Source organism: Drosophila arizonae, chromosome 3 (assembly GCF_054131065.1).
Source record: "Drosophila arizonae isolate 15081-1271.41 chromosome 3, UAZ_ARI_1.0, whole genome shotgun sequence".
NCBI lineage: Eukaryota > Metazoa > Arthropoda > Insecta > Diptera > Drosophilidae > Drosophila > Drosophila arizonae.
Window position 1 is genome coordinate 4926884 of NC_142923.1, and position 15908 is coordinate 4942791.

Sequence of the window (15908 nt, forward strand, 5' to 3'; positions counted from 1 at the left end):
GAGAAAGTATAATAGAAATAGAAAGATAGATAGAAAGAAAGATAGAATCGTGCTTAGGTGAAGTAGGCAGAAAGGAAGAGAGGGAAGGAAATGGGTAACAGAGATAGAGCGAAAATGAAAAGAGTCAGATAGAGAAGAAGTTGCAGAGGAAAAGAGAGAGAGAGAGAGACAGAAAAGAAAAATAAAGGCAGATAGAGAGCGAGAGGGTGAGATATAGAGTGAAAAAGAGAGCGAAAAAACGAAAAAATAAAGACAGTGATAGAGAGAGAGAGAGAGAGAGAGAGAGAGAGAGAGAGAGAGAGAGTGAAATATATAGAGACCGATAGAGACAGATATAGAAGAAATACAGGTATAATAATATTTCTAGAGACAGGAAGAGCCTGAATGACACCAAGAGAGAGAGAGAGAGAGAGAGAGAGATAGACAGAAACAAGAATAGCTTAGAGGAGGGACTACGCGAAGAAACTGCTCTTGAAGAAAATGATCTACAACTATTTATTTAATCGCACATCAAGAGAGATTTAGATCCCAATGCAATATCGTACCTCTTTCTTATTGGAGTCTATAATTCCTTATCTTGTGCAGCTAAACATTTTGATTATGGGCTGATCAATTACAAATACAAATGTTGCTATTCAGCTGTTTATTAACTCATTTAATAAACACTTTTAAAATTCCGATAACTTTTACGCGTTATCTTATCATGTTGCTTTACATATTCCGCCTTAAGTGAGGCCTGCCCATGTTTACTGTCCGTTTCAGAGCTTATCGATTGGTTGCAGGCGAACTATGTACACCTGTATATTGCGACCAATGGAGGTGTTGGCTGGCGTCTTATTGGACAACGCATCGCCATATCATGTGAGCCACAATTAAGAAATACGAAACGGTGTATAAATATGTGGATATGCATCTATGCAAGTGAGGCCACACGACATGGCAATGTCAGCTGGGCTGTCAATGTACCGCGTCGTTCCGCATATGATTGACTGCAGTATACCCTGTTATTTTGGCAACATTTTCGCTGGGTATGGAGCGCAGAGTGCGCCCAGTTTGTTGTTTAGTTTGCCTTCTGCCAGCTCTGTTTGTTTGTCTCGTTTGTTTGTCACTTCTCGTTTCGGTGCTTGCCATTCGCCGTTGCCCGGTTTCCTGCAATTTGCGCGCAGCCAGCGTTTCCTCTTAAGCGCAGCAGCAGTGCAGTAGCAGCGCAGCGGCTGCAGCAGCAGCAGCTGTTGCCGCAGGTGTTGGCAAAGTCGACTGCTATCTGCAGCAGCGAGCGACGCGACGCTGCTTTCCTTTTTGACACACCATTTTGCATGTTGCATGAGCTGTGTCTGTGTGTGTGTGTGCGTGTGTGTGTGGCGCATATGTCACTTGTCTAAATAGCAACGGCGCTCACCTGTACGAGGACGACGAGGCGAGTAGCCGTGGCCACTGGCGAACGTCTGGCCATGCATGCAAATGCAACATTTGCGACTGTTTGTGCGGCCATGTTGTTATCTTCCTCCTACTTTTCTCACTTTCTTTTTTTTCGTATTTAATGTTCTGTACAACAAGGTGGCAACACTGACACCAGCGACAACAACAACAGCAACACGAACCGGCAGTAATTTGGCCACCTTTTGCGCTGTGTTTGCTTTGGGCAGCGAACAGCGAGACGCGAGTGTCAGCCAGGTGCAGGTGCAGCAAGGACAGGTGGGCAGATGCAGCAGTAGTAGCAGCAGCAGCAGCAGCACTGAGGCTTAGGGGCTATGTTTTAGCTGTACTATCAAATTCAACTGACTGAAATCTGTAAACAGCGCGTTGAAGTGCTTTAAGCGCATGAATATTTCAAATGGCTGCAGACTGAGAGGAAAATCATTGCGTTAGCGACTTTATAGGGAAACAGATTTTTAAAACAGTTCTAAGAAATGCCCTTTAGATAAAATATACACAAGCGCAATGTTCATTCATAGTATATATGTACATAAGTAGTAGAAGAAGAAGTACTAATGAATAGGTTTTGATAGACCTTTTCTGGAATTGATATAAAATATTATTATGATTAAATATTTATTATACCTAAAAAGTATGAAACAAAAATATATATATAACAAGTAAGAAAGCTCTAGTCGAGACTGCTCGACTACGAGATCCCCTGAACCCTTGGAGCAATAGATATTTCAATAATTTTTCGCGTCTTTCAGCTTACACAAGAAACACGTACACACACACACACAGGCACGTACGCACACACAGGCATACATACACACACACGCATACAGACACACATACACACACACACACGCATACATACACAAACGCATACACACACACATACACATACACACACACATACACAAACACATACACACACAAGCACCCACGCATAAACACGCATGGGCTGCAGTGTGCGCTTACTATGAGAACTTAATTGTTTAATAACTTTTTTATGGACGTACGATCTTCATGAAACTTTCAGATTATGATTATAACATGGATATGCATGTAATTGCCAAAGCACAAGTCTCTAGTATTTGAAATACGCTTTTTACAAAAGTGAGGGTGAGGGGGTGAATTTAAGGGTGGGGGGTAAATTGTAACAAAAACCGAAATTGTATAAATTGCATGTAAGCATACATTAAAAATTTGGAGACTCTAGCAATAAAGGTGTAGAAGATATAATTTTATAACTAGTTTTCGATAAGGTTTTTTATCGATAAAAAAAGATCGGGATGAGTTATCGAATTTTAATGATAAACTTGATATGCGCGCTGTAATTACGGACATTTTAAAAAAAATTTGAAGTCTCTAGCTCTTATATCTTCTGAAATCGACGCGTTCATACATACGGACAGACGGACAGACGGACAGACGGACGGACGGACAGACGGACAGACGGACAGACGGACAGACAGACGGACAGGGCCAAATCAACTCAGCTCGTCGCCCTGATCAAGAATATATATACTTTGTGGGGTCTGCCACGCCTCCTTCTGCCTGTTACATACATTTCAACAAAACCATTATACCCTGATTTCCCATTGAAAATGGGTTCAGGGTATAAAAATAATGATTTAAATTACTTCGCATATTTACTATAATATTTTTGATATAGAATTTTTCCATAATTTTGTAAATTATCGTTTCCTTACTTTATACATATATAATATATATTTAACATATTAATCAAACACTGCATATTAATTATTGAATGAAAATCTATTATTAATTTTTTTTTTTTTTTATGCTGTATAATGCAGACGTATTTTTTGAAATAATATCTTATTTATACATGGCCACAGAAAATCTATATATGTATATATATTTTTAATACCTGTTTTCAAAGAAGTAATATAAATAGTTCTTCAATATAAAATTTAGTTGCTTCCATGGGCGAATTTTACATAAAATTTCCTTAAGACTCTCAGGACTTGCAATTGGAGCAGATGTCTCTGGTGTTTACCTATATCTCAAAGCTGATTTGTTTTACTGAGAATGGTTATAAATTCCATATGCATGAATAATACTATGAAAATATTATGAATAGAGTCTGAAGGAGTTCTAAAACTGCTGCACAAATGCTGCATATAATATAGAGAGATATTTGAGATTCATTATAAACAATGCATTAATAAGAATATTTTATAAAATGCTATAAAATTTTAAAATTTTTCCAGATACTTTTGTTTAGAAAATGTTCAAAAGTTTATATACATTTTCACTAATTTGGTTGATTATCCATAAACAACTGTAACAATATCTATGGCTAAGTGACACAAAATATTCCATATCTACTTCAATATCAACACTGCAATATATTCGTGCATTTAATATCTCTTTTTTGTCAGATCCAAATCCCTTTCCTAGTTTTCGATTATTCATACGCACTGTGAGCGCATCGATGTGAGTGCATTTAAAAGTTTTACATTCCTATAAATAGTACGTTAGTATAATTCATATATGAAGGCTGAACTGATAGCAGAGCATTTGGTACGCCCTTCCATTTAGATGGCCGCCGTTACCCTGATTCCTTTTGCTCACTCACACGAAATTCAAACAAATGGCAAAGTTAAATTTGAAAATAATAGAAAAACTTTCCACAGTTGCTCTGGCAAACAGCACAAGCAACAACTATAACAACAATAACTAACGTAACAATAACAATAATGCAACTAAAATGAAACTATTTCGAGTGAAATAAATCTGTTAGAATGTGCAAAACTCCGCCAGCGCATTGCGGCGGGCATTTTCGGGTCGCTCCAGCTATATAAATATATATATTTATATATAGATATATATGTATATATATATATAGATGGAATGGGAAATCGAGTAGGGGTTTTTTTTTCCAAAGGGGTGGCTGCCTTCGCTTGTGGAATCAGTTTTATTGCCAAACGTGTTTGTTGCTCAATTTAACTAAAAGTGCCCTGGCATCGGCTGTCTGTCGGCAAAAAATATATATTGAGCAAAGCAAGCAAAATATATATTGGCAAATACCCTTTATATAGTTGAATAAGGTGTGAAGATCTGTATGTAATATATAATTAATCAAAGAAAATACTTATTAATTTGCATATGATTATAAATCAAATTTGTTATTAATAACAATAAAAAAATTCATACATATTCATAAAAATAAATAAATAAAAAAAATAAATATTAATATTAAATATATTATTTTTCTTAAATATATTATGTCGTATCCGTAAACCACATCATTTTTTTTTTTTTTTTTATTTTCTAAATACATAAATACATATCTTAAATGAATAAAATATAAAATATTAACAAAAAAATCTATTAAAAAAAATGAACAACTTTTCTAAAAGTATTTTATTGACCACATGTTTTTAATAACGTTTTAAAATTATTTTATATTTTAAAAGAAAATATTCAATGAATATGCACAATATTATACATAAATACATATTTAGAAAATATTGACTGAACGAAATTTTAAAAGAAAAATTTAATAATTTTAAATCCTAAAAAAAAACTTAGATATTAGTATTCAATGTAAAAAAAAAAAAAAAAACAAAAACAAAAATGATATGTATTAAAATATATTCAGAAAATTAAAAAATATATCCAGTTCCTAGTATTATATTCAGTTATATAAAATAAAAACCAGTCAAGCATATCCAGCTCATGAAATCACTTTTATTTTTATATCTCTGAAAGCCTTTGATGGAATGCTATATGGGATCAGCTAATACAACTCTCTAAATAGATTATTGCTAAACAAATGGAAAACTATTTGGTTATTGAAATGGTTGTCATTTTAACGAAGCGCCACGACATTTATCATGAAATATATATGTGGATACACGTTTACAAATACCCAGAGAAATGTGTGTTTTACTCTTAATTTTATTTGTATTTCCATTATTTTTCTATAGTTTTGTATTAGTCAGTTTTCGGTCTCGTTTTATTCATTTGCAAGTTGGACACAATTGCTTTCCTTTTTTTTTTTTTTTGGGTTTGTGATTTGAAATCGATGCATAAATCATGAATGAGGCATCATTGTCGGTTACCCGGCGGCATTTATTGCCTGCCGTTGGAATATTTGTGTTGTTGTTGCTATTGTTTTTTTCTGTTGTGTATTTCCGTGCGTCGCTGTAAACATGCGCTCGATGGCTAACAAAAATATTTGCGCTATGAATATGCATGCGGCGACAAGTTGAACAAAGAAACAAACAGTCAAATGTCAACAATCAGCGTGCGGGCCACCGAAAGATCGCCAACTTTTTGGCCTAGAACAAGAGTGGGAGGCAGAGAAAGAGAGGGGGAGAGAGCGAGTGTGAGTGAGTGGGGGTAAGTTACATTTGCCATGGCCAATTGCCTCGCAGGTGACGTGCTACTTGACAATTGCTACGTTTTCGATTTGCCGAAAAGTGGCAAAGAGAAGGAGCAACAACAACAGCACCAACAAACACAATGACAACTAGGTCTGACATCAGAAGGTGCCGGCACGCCCATTTAGACCGTGTGCTCAGTTCAACGCCCCCGCAGCGAGCGTCGACGTTTACGTGACTTGTTTCATAAACAAACAGCAGGCAAAACTGCACGGAAATTGCCAGCATAGTCGTCGTAGGTGGCGAACGTACAGACAGATAGAGAGACAGACAGACAGACAGAGAGACGGTAAGCAATGGAACGGACAGATGCAGGACACATTGACAATGGCACAGCAAGGCACACAGGTGTCCAAATTATCTGTTCGTGTCTGTACACTGAAAGAAAAGCAAGGCAAGTAGACGAATACGACTAAAGTCGAAAAAGAAAGAGACATATGTATGCTTAGGAGAAAGAGAGAGAGAGAATGATAGGGAGGGATAGAGTGAGAGATAGAAAAAGTAAAAGATAGAGAGAGAGAGAGAGTGATAGAGCGAGTGAGAGACTTAGAGAGAAAGCAATAGAAAAAAAAAGATTGGTAGAGCGAAACACATATAGTGAATGAGATATTTGGAGAGAGAAGCGGATTTTTCTTTCTGCTCTCAAATGAGTAAGAGTATTAGGAAGACAGAGGCAGAGAAAGAGCGAGAAATCAAGCCTAAGCGGGAGAGTGAGATAGATAGATAGATAGATAGAAAGAGAGAGAATTTAGAGAGCATGAGGTAAATAGATAGAGAGTGGGACAGAGATCGGAAGAGAGAGAGAGCGACTGGGAGTGAGATAGATAGATAGATAGATAGATAGAGGGAGAGAGAGAGAATAGAGAGACAGATAGATAGATAGATAGATGCATAGAAAGAGAGAAAGATATTGAGTGACACAATGATAGAGCCCGAAGGATATCGGGCGGGGAGCGTTAGGTGATAGTCGAGGCGGAGGCTGAGATTTATAGGAATTTCGTATCGAGTGAAATCTTATCTTTATAGAACTGTAGAAAAAGTTCTATAGCTCTCTTTTCATTACAATTAATGACATATATAATATTATATTATTTTATGATTTAATGCATTTCCTTCATACAAGTTCGCCTCTTTTTGGCCGAGTGCACGGGATGTGTGCGTGCATGTCTGTGTGGTTGACATTGAGCAAAGCTGCTTGCTCGACAATTTGCACTTTTGCATACAAGTTGGTAATTGTTTCCGCCCAAATAGTGCAGCTGGTCTCACATGGCAGTGCGAGTGGTAGTGGGGGCGGGGGCGGGGGTTGGTCGCGGATGCAATTATGGCCGCGAGCCCCATTTTAATCATTCAAAAGTCAGCGAGCGCGTCAGCCGTGAGGGCAGCTGCGTCCATTTTCGGGTCTGTCATCTGCTCGGCTGTTGTCGCTTAACCAACTTGTGCAACAATTCAACGTACATTGCTTTCAGCTCTAAATGAGACATGAAAAGACACGAAACTTTTCTCATTACGCTCACACAGGCAGAGAGTTTAAGCCACTTATGGACGCCCCAAAAACAAAAGTGCCAGCACCCAAAACGGGAGAGGGGAGAGAGAGCAGCGGGAGAGCGGGAGAAATACAATCAGGCTGGAGGTTGTGCAAGTGCAGTCAGCTGGAGGGCAAAGTCAACGATGCGGGCAACTACCTGTGCTCAGGTGAGGCTGCCTGGTTGGCTGGCTGCATGCGAGAAGCCAAGTTTCTGGGCGCAAGCAAATTTTCGCGTCAAGGCAAAACTTTCAATGCATATTCAACATCATTAGGAAAGTCAGGACAAAGTAGCTCGTCCTGGCTGTCGACTGGGGCTCGCGGCAAGGCCAAAGACGGGGCGGCAGGTGGGCAGCCATGTCATTTAGGCGTTTATTCTCTTAAATATAGTGAGACAATGCTTGAAAAAGTATAACTATCCAAAAAAAAAAAAGTTAACTATACATATATACATATATATATATACATGTATATATATGTATATATATATATGGAACAAAACTAACACTACATGATTTCGCAGGCACAGCAGCGACCAGTCGGTGCTGTGTCGGAGCCGGGCTCAAGTTCGAATTGGCAACGGATCTTGGATCGCTTCTTCAACGATGGCTTCTTCAGCTGTGGCTGTGGCTGTGGCTGTGGCTGCTGCTGCTGCGGCGGCTTTGGCTGTGGCTTCTGCGGCTCTTTCCGGTCGCCCACAGACTCGACGATGTTCGGCTGCGCCCCGGCTAGGGCCTTGGCCTGGAGGCAGCTCTCGCTCCAGATGCCATCGTAGCGCGGTCCGTATGAGACATCCTCACCAGCAGCATTGCTCCAGCGTGTGTAGTTGGCCACTGGCAGTCGTGGTTTAGCTAGGGCAGTTGGACAACGTGAATGGGTTACAACAACACCATAGCGGCTACCTACAGTCCTCGACTATTTTGGCGGCCAGCAGGCCGTTTCTTACGCCGGGCACAAAGTCGGGTGCCTCCGGATTGAGGCGTTTGTCCAAAGTGCGGCTGCCGCTGGGCAGGACGCTGGCCTCGTCTCCCTCCGAGTGGACGCCCTCTGGGTCAGAGCGCTCATCCACCTCGGTGGTTGTGCCTACATCAATACCTTCGCTGTCGTTGCGCATTCTTCCTAAATTCGTTTTCCTTGCAGCTCTGCAATCTTGAAAAAAAAAAAATTAATAAATAAATTCAAACGATTCGAAAATTTAGACTCACACTGAACATATGACAATATATACGTGTGTGTCAAGGATGGCGACCCCTGAGTGGTTGCTCCTTGATGTGATGCCAAGCTGCTCGCACTTTCCTTGATGTTCTTGATGTTGTTGTTGCTGTTGTTGTTGATGTTGTTTTCGAAAGGCTGTAAGTTCCCTAGTTTCGGGAGCTTTATAAAAAAAAATTATTAAATTTCGTTTCACATTGGAGTTACATATTTATTGACAGCGTTATTTGTGATCACAGTTTCAAAGCTACATTGAAATTTAGAGAAATTCCAAGGAAAACTACAAAATCTAACACAATTCACGAGAATTGCTCAATTGCTCTATTGTTTTCACAGTTTGGTTTATTGCTTTTGTTGTTATTGTTGCTATTGTTGTTGTTGTATTACATAATGCCAATACAATTGCCTGCCACTTGCAGGTGCCTGGAAATCGCAGAGCTTTGCAAATTATATTTTATACATTTTTCGATATCGTGTTCATTGACTGACGCTGGGCCGCCATTGTTGGAGGCTGCACTAAATAATAACCTTTTGTGAGCCTTTTTTGTTGAGTGCTTTTGAGTGCCGTTAGAGGGCGGGAGGCGGGAGGGGAATCAAATAAATAAATATTGTGCAATAAGAAGCATATAGAGAAATAAAAGTGGCAAACGCACACACACACAATGCACAGTGCAGCTGGTTTTTAATGCTATTGTACTATTGCCAACTGCCACGCCCACCAGTGTAAACAGCAACTATCGCATACTGCATGGATTGCATGTAAAATCGTTATCCAACACTGGAAAAAAAATGTAAAGGCAAAGCTCTGCAACGGGACCTGCCAAATATTTTGCCGAGCCAAATAAATCCATTTCAATTCCAAAGCCAGCGAGGGGAGGGGGAGAGAGCGAGAGGTAACCAAAAGCCCGCTTCAAATCGATATGAATCGCTGCGAATGCGAGCTGGCACAGTTTGAGTATTAGTGGATTAGAGAGTGCAGCGAACTCACAAAAGCCCTGAGACCCGATGCGAAACCGCACAAACAGCAAACAACAACAACAGCAGCAACAACAACAGCAACGACAACAAAACGAACAATAACATTGTAAATAAATCAATGTAAGCAATCGAAACAGTTGTCGGTAAATTGAAATTTGAAATGCAATGCTGCAGCCTCCGCCTCGACTATCTCCCACACGTTCCCCACCCGAAATCTTGAGCCCCGCCGAGCATCGCAGGGCGTAGAGGGGGCTGACAGTAACGGGAATGCAAGCAAGGCGAAGCAGAACACATTGTAGCGCAGCACATTAAGCGTTAATTGACAAAATACCTCGACCTAGGCTAGGCTCAACTGTGTGCGTTACACAACACTGGCAGCTGCCAATGCCGTCCAGACCAAGTCTCGACAGAGAGTTCAGCAATAAAAAAATGAACCGACAAACTGAGTGTGTGCAAAGGGCATATGGTAGAAGAAACAAGTTGAAAGACAGTGGGCATCATAGGCATTTACATAGATAAAATGATTTTTGAAAACAGAATACAAAAACAGATTACATAGATTTTACAGTTCCTGATAAACTTAGTGAAAATCATTGATAATAAATACTCAAATATGCCGAAGGTTCCAGCTGTAGGTAGTTGAAATTTTTATATAAATTCTAATGTCTATTAAATGAATATATTTACAGATGTAATATCTTATTTTTATATAATTTTCTTTATAGAGTTTTATGAATATGTCACAGATACTTTCCTAGTAGCTAGATTTAGTTAATCTATAGAATTTTAAAATTTTATAAATATGTCTAGAATTCTTTCTCAGATTTAGATCTTTAAATATCTACATGATTGTTGGAATTGTATAAATATGCCTTGGTATCTAAATTTGAATAATATACGTACAAGTACATCAACCACATAAACTCTGTCAACTCGTAAACTTATCAAAGAACTAAGCAATTTCTTATTCGACGATTTTCAGTCATAAAAACGATATTTATATGCCTGTATATGTGGTTTATATATATCTGTCTAATTTCCATAACTTCAACAAAGTTTCTCCTTCCTTAAATTTTCATCACATTTTCCACCTGTCACGCCCATTGTGTTTGTCATTCGCATCTCAACTCTTTGCTCACCAATTTTGGGTGTCAACTCAGCGATTGTCTTGGATGTGGGTCGTGGGTCGTGGGTGTGGCATCGTGTGACGCGTGTCATGTGGCACTGCATCAACGGCTGGACAAGGCAGACAGTCAGAGAAGAGGAACAAGAAGGAATAGTAGTAGTAGATTCACTGGAATGAAACAAAAGCGTTGGCACAACTCAAACTCGGCCTGGACGTTGGGCCGACGACTGTCGACTTTTCCCGTTTCAGTTTCAGTTTCCGTTTCAGTTAACAACAAGCAAAAATGGAGAGGAGCAAGTGGTGCTAGGGGGGGTGGTGCTGGAGGGCTGTCCAAATGGCATGTTAACGCTGTCCGGTTGCTGCTGGCTGCCATTTCACACCGCGCAGATTTTATGTACTGTGAAATCTTCAGTGCGCCGCCACGTTCAAAAAACTTGCGCAATAAAATAAAGTAATTAAAAACCGCAATTTCCAGAAACACAAAACGGCCCAGGAGAATTGGCTAATCTGCTGCAGTGTTTTTATTGAGGAAATACAAGTAGGTAAATGCCAAGCAGGTGACCCCCGCGCCCAAAGGGAATGAAGAGCCCTTAGAGAGAGAGAGAGAGAGAGAGAGAGAGAGAGAGAGGGAGAGAGTGGGAGCGAGAACATTTTTATGATGGAATTACAAATTTTAATGTTTGCTTGTTTGTAATTAAATTTGGCTTTCTGTGTGTTTTTATAGTGACTTTTGTTGTTGTCGTTGTTTTATGTGTGACTTTTATGGGCGTGACACGTGAGCTATTTTTATGACATTGAAACGGAAGCCGTTGCCATTGTTGTCCCTTTAAACTTTGTAATCACGCAAATGCGCCCGGCGGCTAGTGCAAATTCTAATTAAAATAAATTGCCGTCAAATTGGCTGCATTGTGGCCATAATGTCAGCTGGATGTTGCTCAAATTAAATGTAATTGCGATTGATTGCAGCCTGGCCTAGAATGGCCAGCAATCGATATGTGGGTCAAAGCGTTTTGCAACACTGTTCAGCCGCTTCAAACTATTCGCAAAGTCAACAGCTCGATTGGCATCTGACTGTCGCGCTTTCTTTGCAGTCGAGCGGTTGGGCAAGTGTTAAGGGCAAATAGCTCAGAGCAGCAATGCAGTCAAACACTTTGCAACACTGGCCACTGTCACTTGCAAACTTAAGCACAACACTGGCTGGCGACCGAAAAGTAAACAGCGGCACAACTGTCACAAGTGACGGAAAACTTTTGCCAACAATAAGTTTCGAGGCATCGCCGCCATGTTCAATTGCTGGCGCCTCCTCTCCCTCCCTCTATGACCACAATCCCTCTCTCACTCTCTCTCTCTCTCTCTCTGTGTTACAGCCTCGTTTGTCATCCATCAGTGAATGAACAGATTGCAAACATTTCAAATAGACACAAAGCGCTAGACTCTCGCTAGCTTCATTCATTCAGCCATTGCCATTGTGAGCTAGCCGTGGCTACATGTCAATTTGTTGCGTATACGCCACATAGGACAGCCAGCGGCTGGCGTCTAGTGGCCGCCAAATGGCAGCCAGCGCATTGGCAATTGCGAGTGCTCTGCATAACTATGAAATGCACGGCAGTCCAGTGCAATTTCCGGCCAAATCGAACGCACTCGCTGCCATTGCTCGCGTGTTTTTGGTCCACCCCAAACGCGGCCGGCTCTGCGAATGCTTTGAACTTTTCAAATATTTACAGCTCACAAGTCAATGACACGTTCGTGCGCTTTCAGCTTTAAGCTTTTGAATTGTCTCTAAATTTGTAACGAGCTTTAATGAGAAACTGAGTGAAACCCTGAAGAGCCTCACGTCTCGCTGGGCAAGCTGAGAGCTACAGCTATGGCTTATCCACGTTAAATTCGCCTTTTCAGCTTTTCAATTATCTAAGATTGCACTAAATTATGTATAAAAGCAGTCGAAATATTTACTTCTTGCTTCGGTTGATATGATTCGATTGGATTTTCAAGTTTTACAGTGCCTCAAGCGAGTCTCACGCCCTGCTCTTGCTGTCTCAATGACACATGCCAATTATGGATATGTATTTTTTATGATGTTTAACGTATTCAGTTGGCATTCATTTGACCTTTGGCTGGACGATGCGGGGTGCTGCGATAATTTGTCCTTGGCCGCGTTGATAAATCATTTAAAAGTAAGTCATGTCATTTCCGTTGTATTTGGTCAGAGTAAAAAAAAAATCGAAATTTTCGCAGGAGTCGCGGGTGATCCGGCAACGGGAACGAAAACAATAAGCAATTGTAAATCAACAGAATGAAAAAGGCATTCAAATTGTCAGGCGGGGCGTTAAGGAAAAGCACCGAGATTATTAAATCCCTACATGACAATCGACAGCAGCAGCAGCAGCAGGAGCAGGAGCAGGAGGAGCAATACGGCGGTCCTTCAGCCACAGCGTTGACAGCATTGTCAGCGTTGTCAGCGTCAGCTCTCGCGTTCGCCAGCAGCTCAACTTATTGTCCTGGATGCCACGACAAGGACACAAGGCCGGCACAGTCAATAATGCCAAAGTGGCGCCAGTGAAAGTTGCCTTCAACCGACGAGACGAGACGCGATGAGCGAGACGTGTGACTGTCATATGTGCTCAGGTGCAATTATGCTTTTTTTACCTCCTCTTTTGCACCTTTTAAATTAAAGGCAATTATACGTATGTAAATGTTTCAGCCTGCACTGACAGCTGGCAATTTGCTTCATAACTGCTAATAGCCCAAAGGTGTCCATTGTTGAAAATTTAATTGCTTGATAGAATTATGTTAAAAGCATTATAAGGCTAGGTTGTTTAAGGAAAATTCGTCACATATGCGAGCGCATTAGATAAATAATCATACAAAATAAATACGAATATTTATTTTACATTTGAACGTTTTTATAATTTATTCGCCAAAATAGTAAATATTAATGTTCAGTTGGTTAATTAGTTTGGATCTAATTTACTAAATATTAAATTAAAATTAAATGATGGCTAAAAACAAAATATAAAAATAATGAATATTTTGCTATGTATTTTTTTTTTTAATTTTAATTTTTTAAATATATTTTTTGTTAGATATCATATAAACAATAACTTAATATTGGATTCAAATTTTATGATGACTAAAAATTAAGTATACAAATAATTAATATTTTATTTATATTTATATAAATTATTATTATTTATTTAATGATGGCTAAAAATAAAATTTAAAAAGAATTTATATTTTATTTTGTATTTATTATTTTTTGGCTGTCATACATTTATTAAAAAATATTTTATTTTTTTATTTAATATATTAGACTTTATATTATTATATATAAAATATAGCTATTAAATTTTTTATGTTTCCAAAAATATATATATGATGATACATATATTGGAGTTTATATTTTTATATATCAAATAAAATTATTAAATGTTTTATGTACCCAATAATGTTTATGATATAGTTAGCTATATTTTTTTACTTGTACATATATTATTTTATTTATTTGTTTTATTTTAATATATTATATATATTTACATCCCTCTCAAATCTCTAACTCTATATATTCCATTTACTTATTTTTCTATCAAAATTTAATATATTTTGGCTTAATTTTTCCCCAATTTATTTTTCATAGTGCAACATCGATTTGGTCTTCCGTATTTGCTGGCAGCACGGTTGTTGCCTAGCTGAGAGTGGCTTCCGTGGAAAGTTTTCTGTGACTCAAAGTGAACCTGCTCTCTCGACCTATGAGCGAACCGTATTCAAAACTTGTATGCGATACATTTTGTGCATATAAAAGGATAGTTACTTTAAATGAAATGCTAATAACATTTCTGTGCCGCAAAATTGAAGTTATTTCGCTCTCTATCTCACACTCACTCCCCCTCTCTCTCTCTCTTTCTCTCTCACGCAGTCTCTATTGGCCAAGTTTTTGATTTCTTGGAAAGCATCGAGGGAAAGTTGGGTTTGAGTTGCTTGTAAGGAAGTTTTGCTTCGATAGAGGTTCGCGTCTCGCAAGCGCTTTTCGCATTTCGCTTTTCACTTTTCACTTTTTACATTTTACATTTTCCTCGTGCTCAACTTTCAATGTGTTGACTCAAGCGCCGCAATTTAATTTGCCATCCACTGTTGGCCAACTCGGCCCCAATTGCTGGGCAAATTATTTAAGATTTTTGCCCAAAATACGTATGCAATAAGTTTTTGCGGCTTTCGCAAAAAGCCGCAGCTTTGCTGCTAACCACATTATTTTATGCATCACAAATTAAATACATTTTGTTTGCTTGCGCAAACATGTTGGATATACTCTCAAATATGTGTGTGTGTGTGCGTGCGTGTGAGTTTGTCTGTTGGTTGGTTACTTTGATTTTTGGGCAGTAGACCGCATTATTTTGGTTGTAGTCTTCTCTTTTTTTTCGGCCAGGGCCAATAACAAAGTCCAGTCAAGTCAAGACTCCAGCCTGGTCTCTGTCTCAGTGTCACGGCATGCAGAATTCAATCAATTACACGTCTGAATGCATGCAACAACAGCCTTGCAGCAAATTATAGGCCAAGATTCTTGCATTATTAACCATTGTTAATTGATGGCTGCGCATGCATATATGGAAATGTCTAATTCAAGTAGAATAACAGTCACATTTTCAGCTTATTTACTGCTTCAATTCAACTCTGTCATTTATTATTAGTGGCATTTTCATATACTTTAGAGAGTTTCTGCTCAATTTGAGAATTTGCATAATGAAATGCAATTAAAAATGTATAGCTGGGGAATATTGGACTACCAAGGACACAATGAAGCAAGGGATTTTGCTCTTATTTAAAGCAATGGGCAAGGAAGATATGTATATAAAATTATTAATTTAGAATAGCATATAAATTTATTTTATTTTATTAATTTATGTGTTATTATAAAGATAATTATATATTGCAGCTCATTGCCTATGATCTTAGCTTATATATCAAATTATTTACATTTTTTATATATTGATTGTTTTTTTATTTTTTTATTATTATTATTATTATTATTATTATTTTTTTTTTTTTCATGATAAGGATTATTTATTCCAGCCGTTGCCTCCATAAAAATAAACCTTAATATATATTATCAAATTATTTACATGTTTTTATATTTTCATTTTTGTTATTAAATTTTTTTTTTTTATTTCTTAACTTATTTTATTTTCTATTTTAAAATATATATGCACAACATTAATATTATGTTAAGCAATTCGCTCAC

The 15908-nt window shown here is 38.4% G+C and overlaps 1 protein-coding gene across 3 annotated transcripts; it reads right to left on the reverse strand.

Moving 5' to 3' along the window:
• Positions 1-7702: 7702 nt before the first annotated feature.
• LOC108620277 (uncharacterized) lies at positions 7703-8902 on the reverse strand. 3 transcript variants are annotated; one of them, XM_089464898.1, is made up of 3 exons: positions 8567-8902; positions 8266-8508; positions 7703-8192 (listed from the first exon to the last, which is right to left on the reverse strand). In XM_089464898.1, the coding sequence occupies exons 1-3, from the start codon at positions 8571-8573 to the stop codon at positions 7867-7869; spliced, it is 576 nt and encodes a 191-aa protein (XP_089321024.1). In that variant the 5' UTR covers positions 8574-8902; the 3' UTR covers positions 7703-7866. The 3 variants fall into 3 exon arrangements, with proteins under 3 accessions (XP_089321024.1, XP_089321023.1, XP_089321025.1); XM_089464897.1 differs by having other exon boundaries at positions 7703-8210; positions 8567-8898; XM_089464899.1 differs by having other exon boundaries at positions 7703-8210; positions 8266-8501; positions 8565-8896.
• Between the last annotated feature and the right edge of the window lie 7006 nt (positions 8903-15908).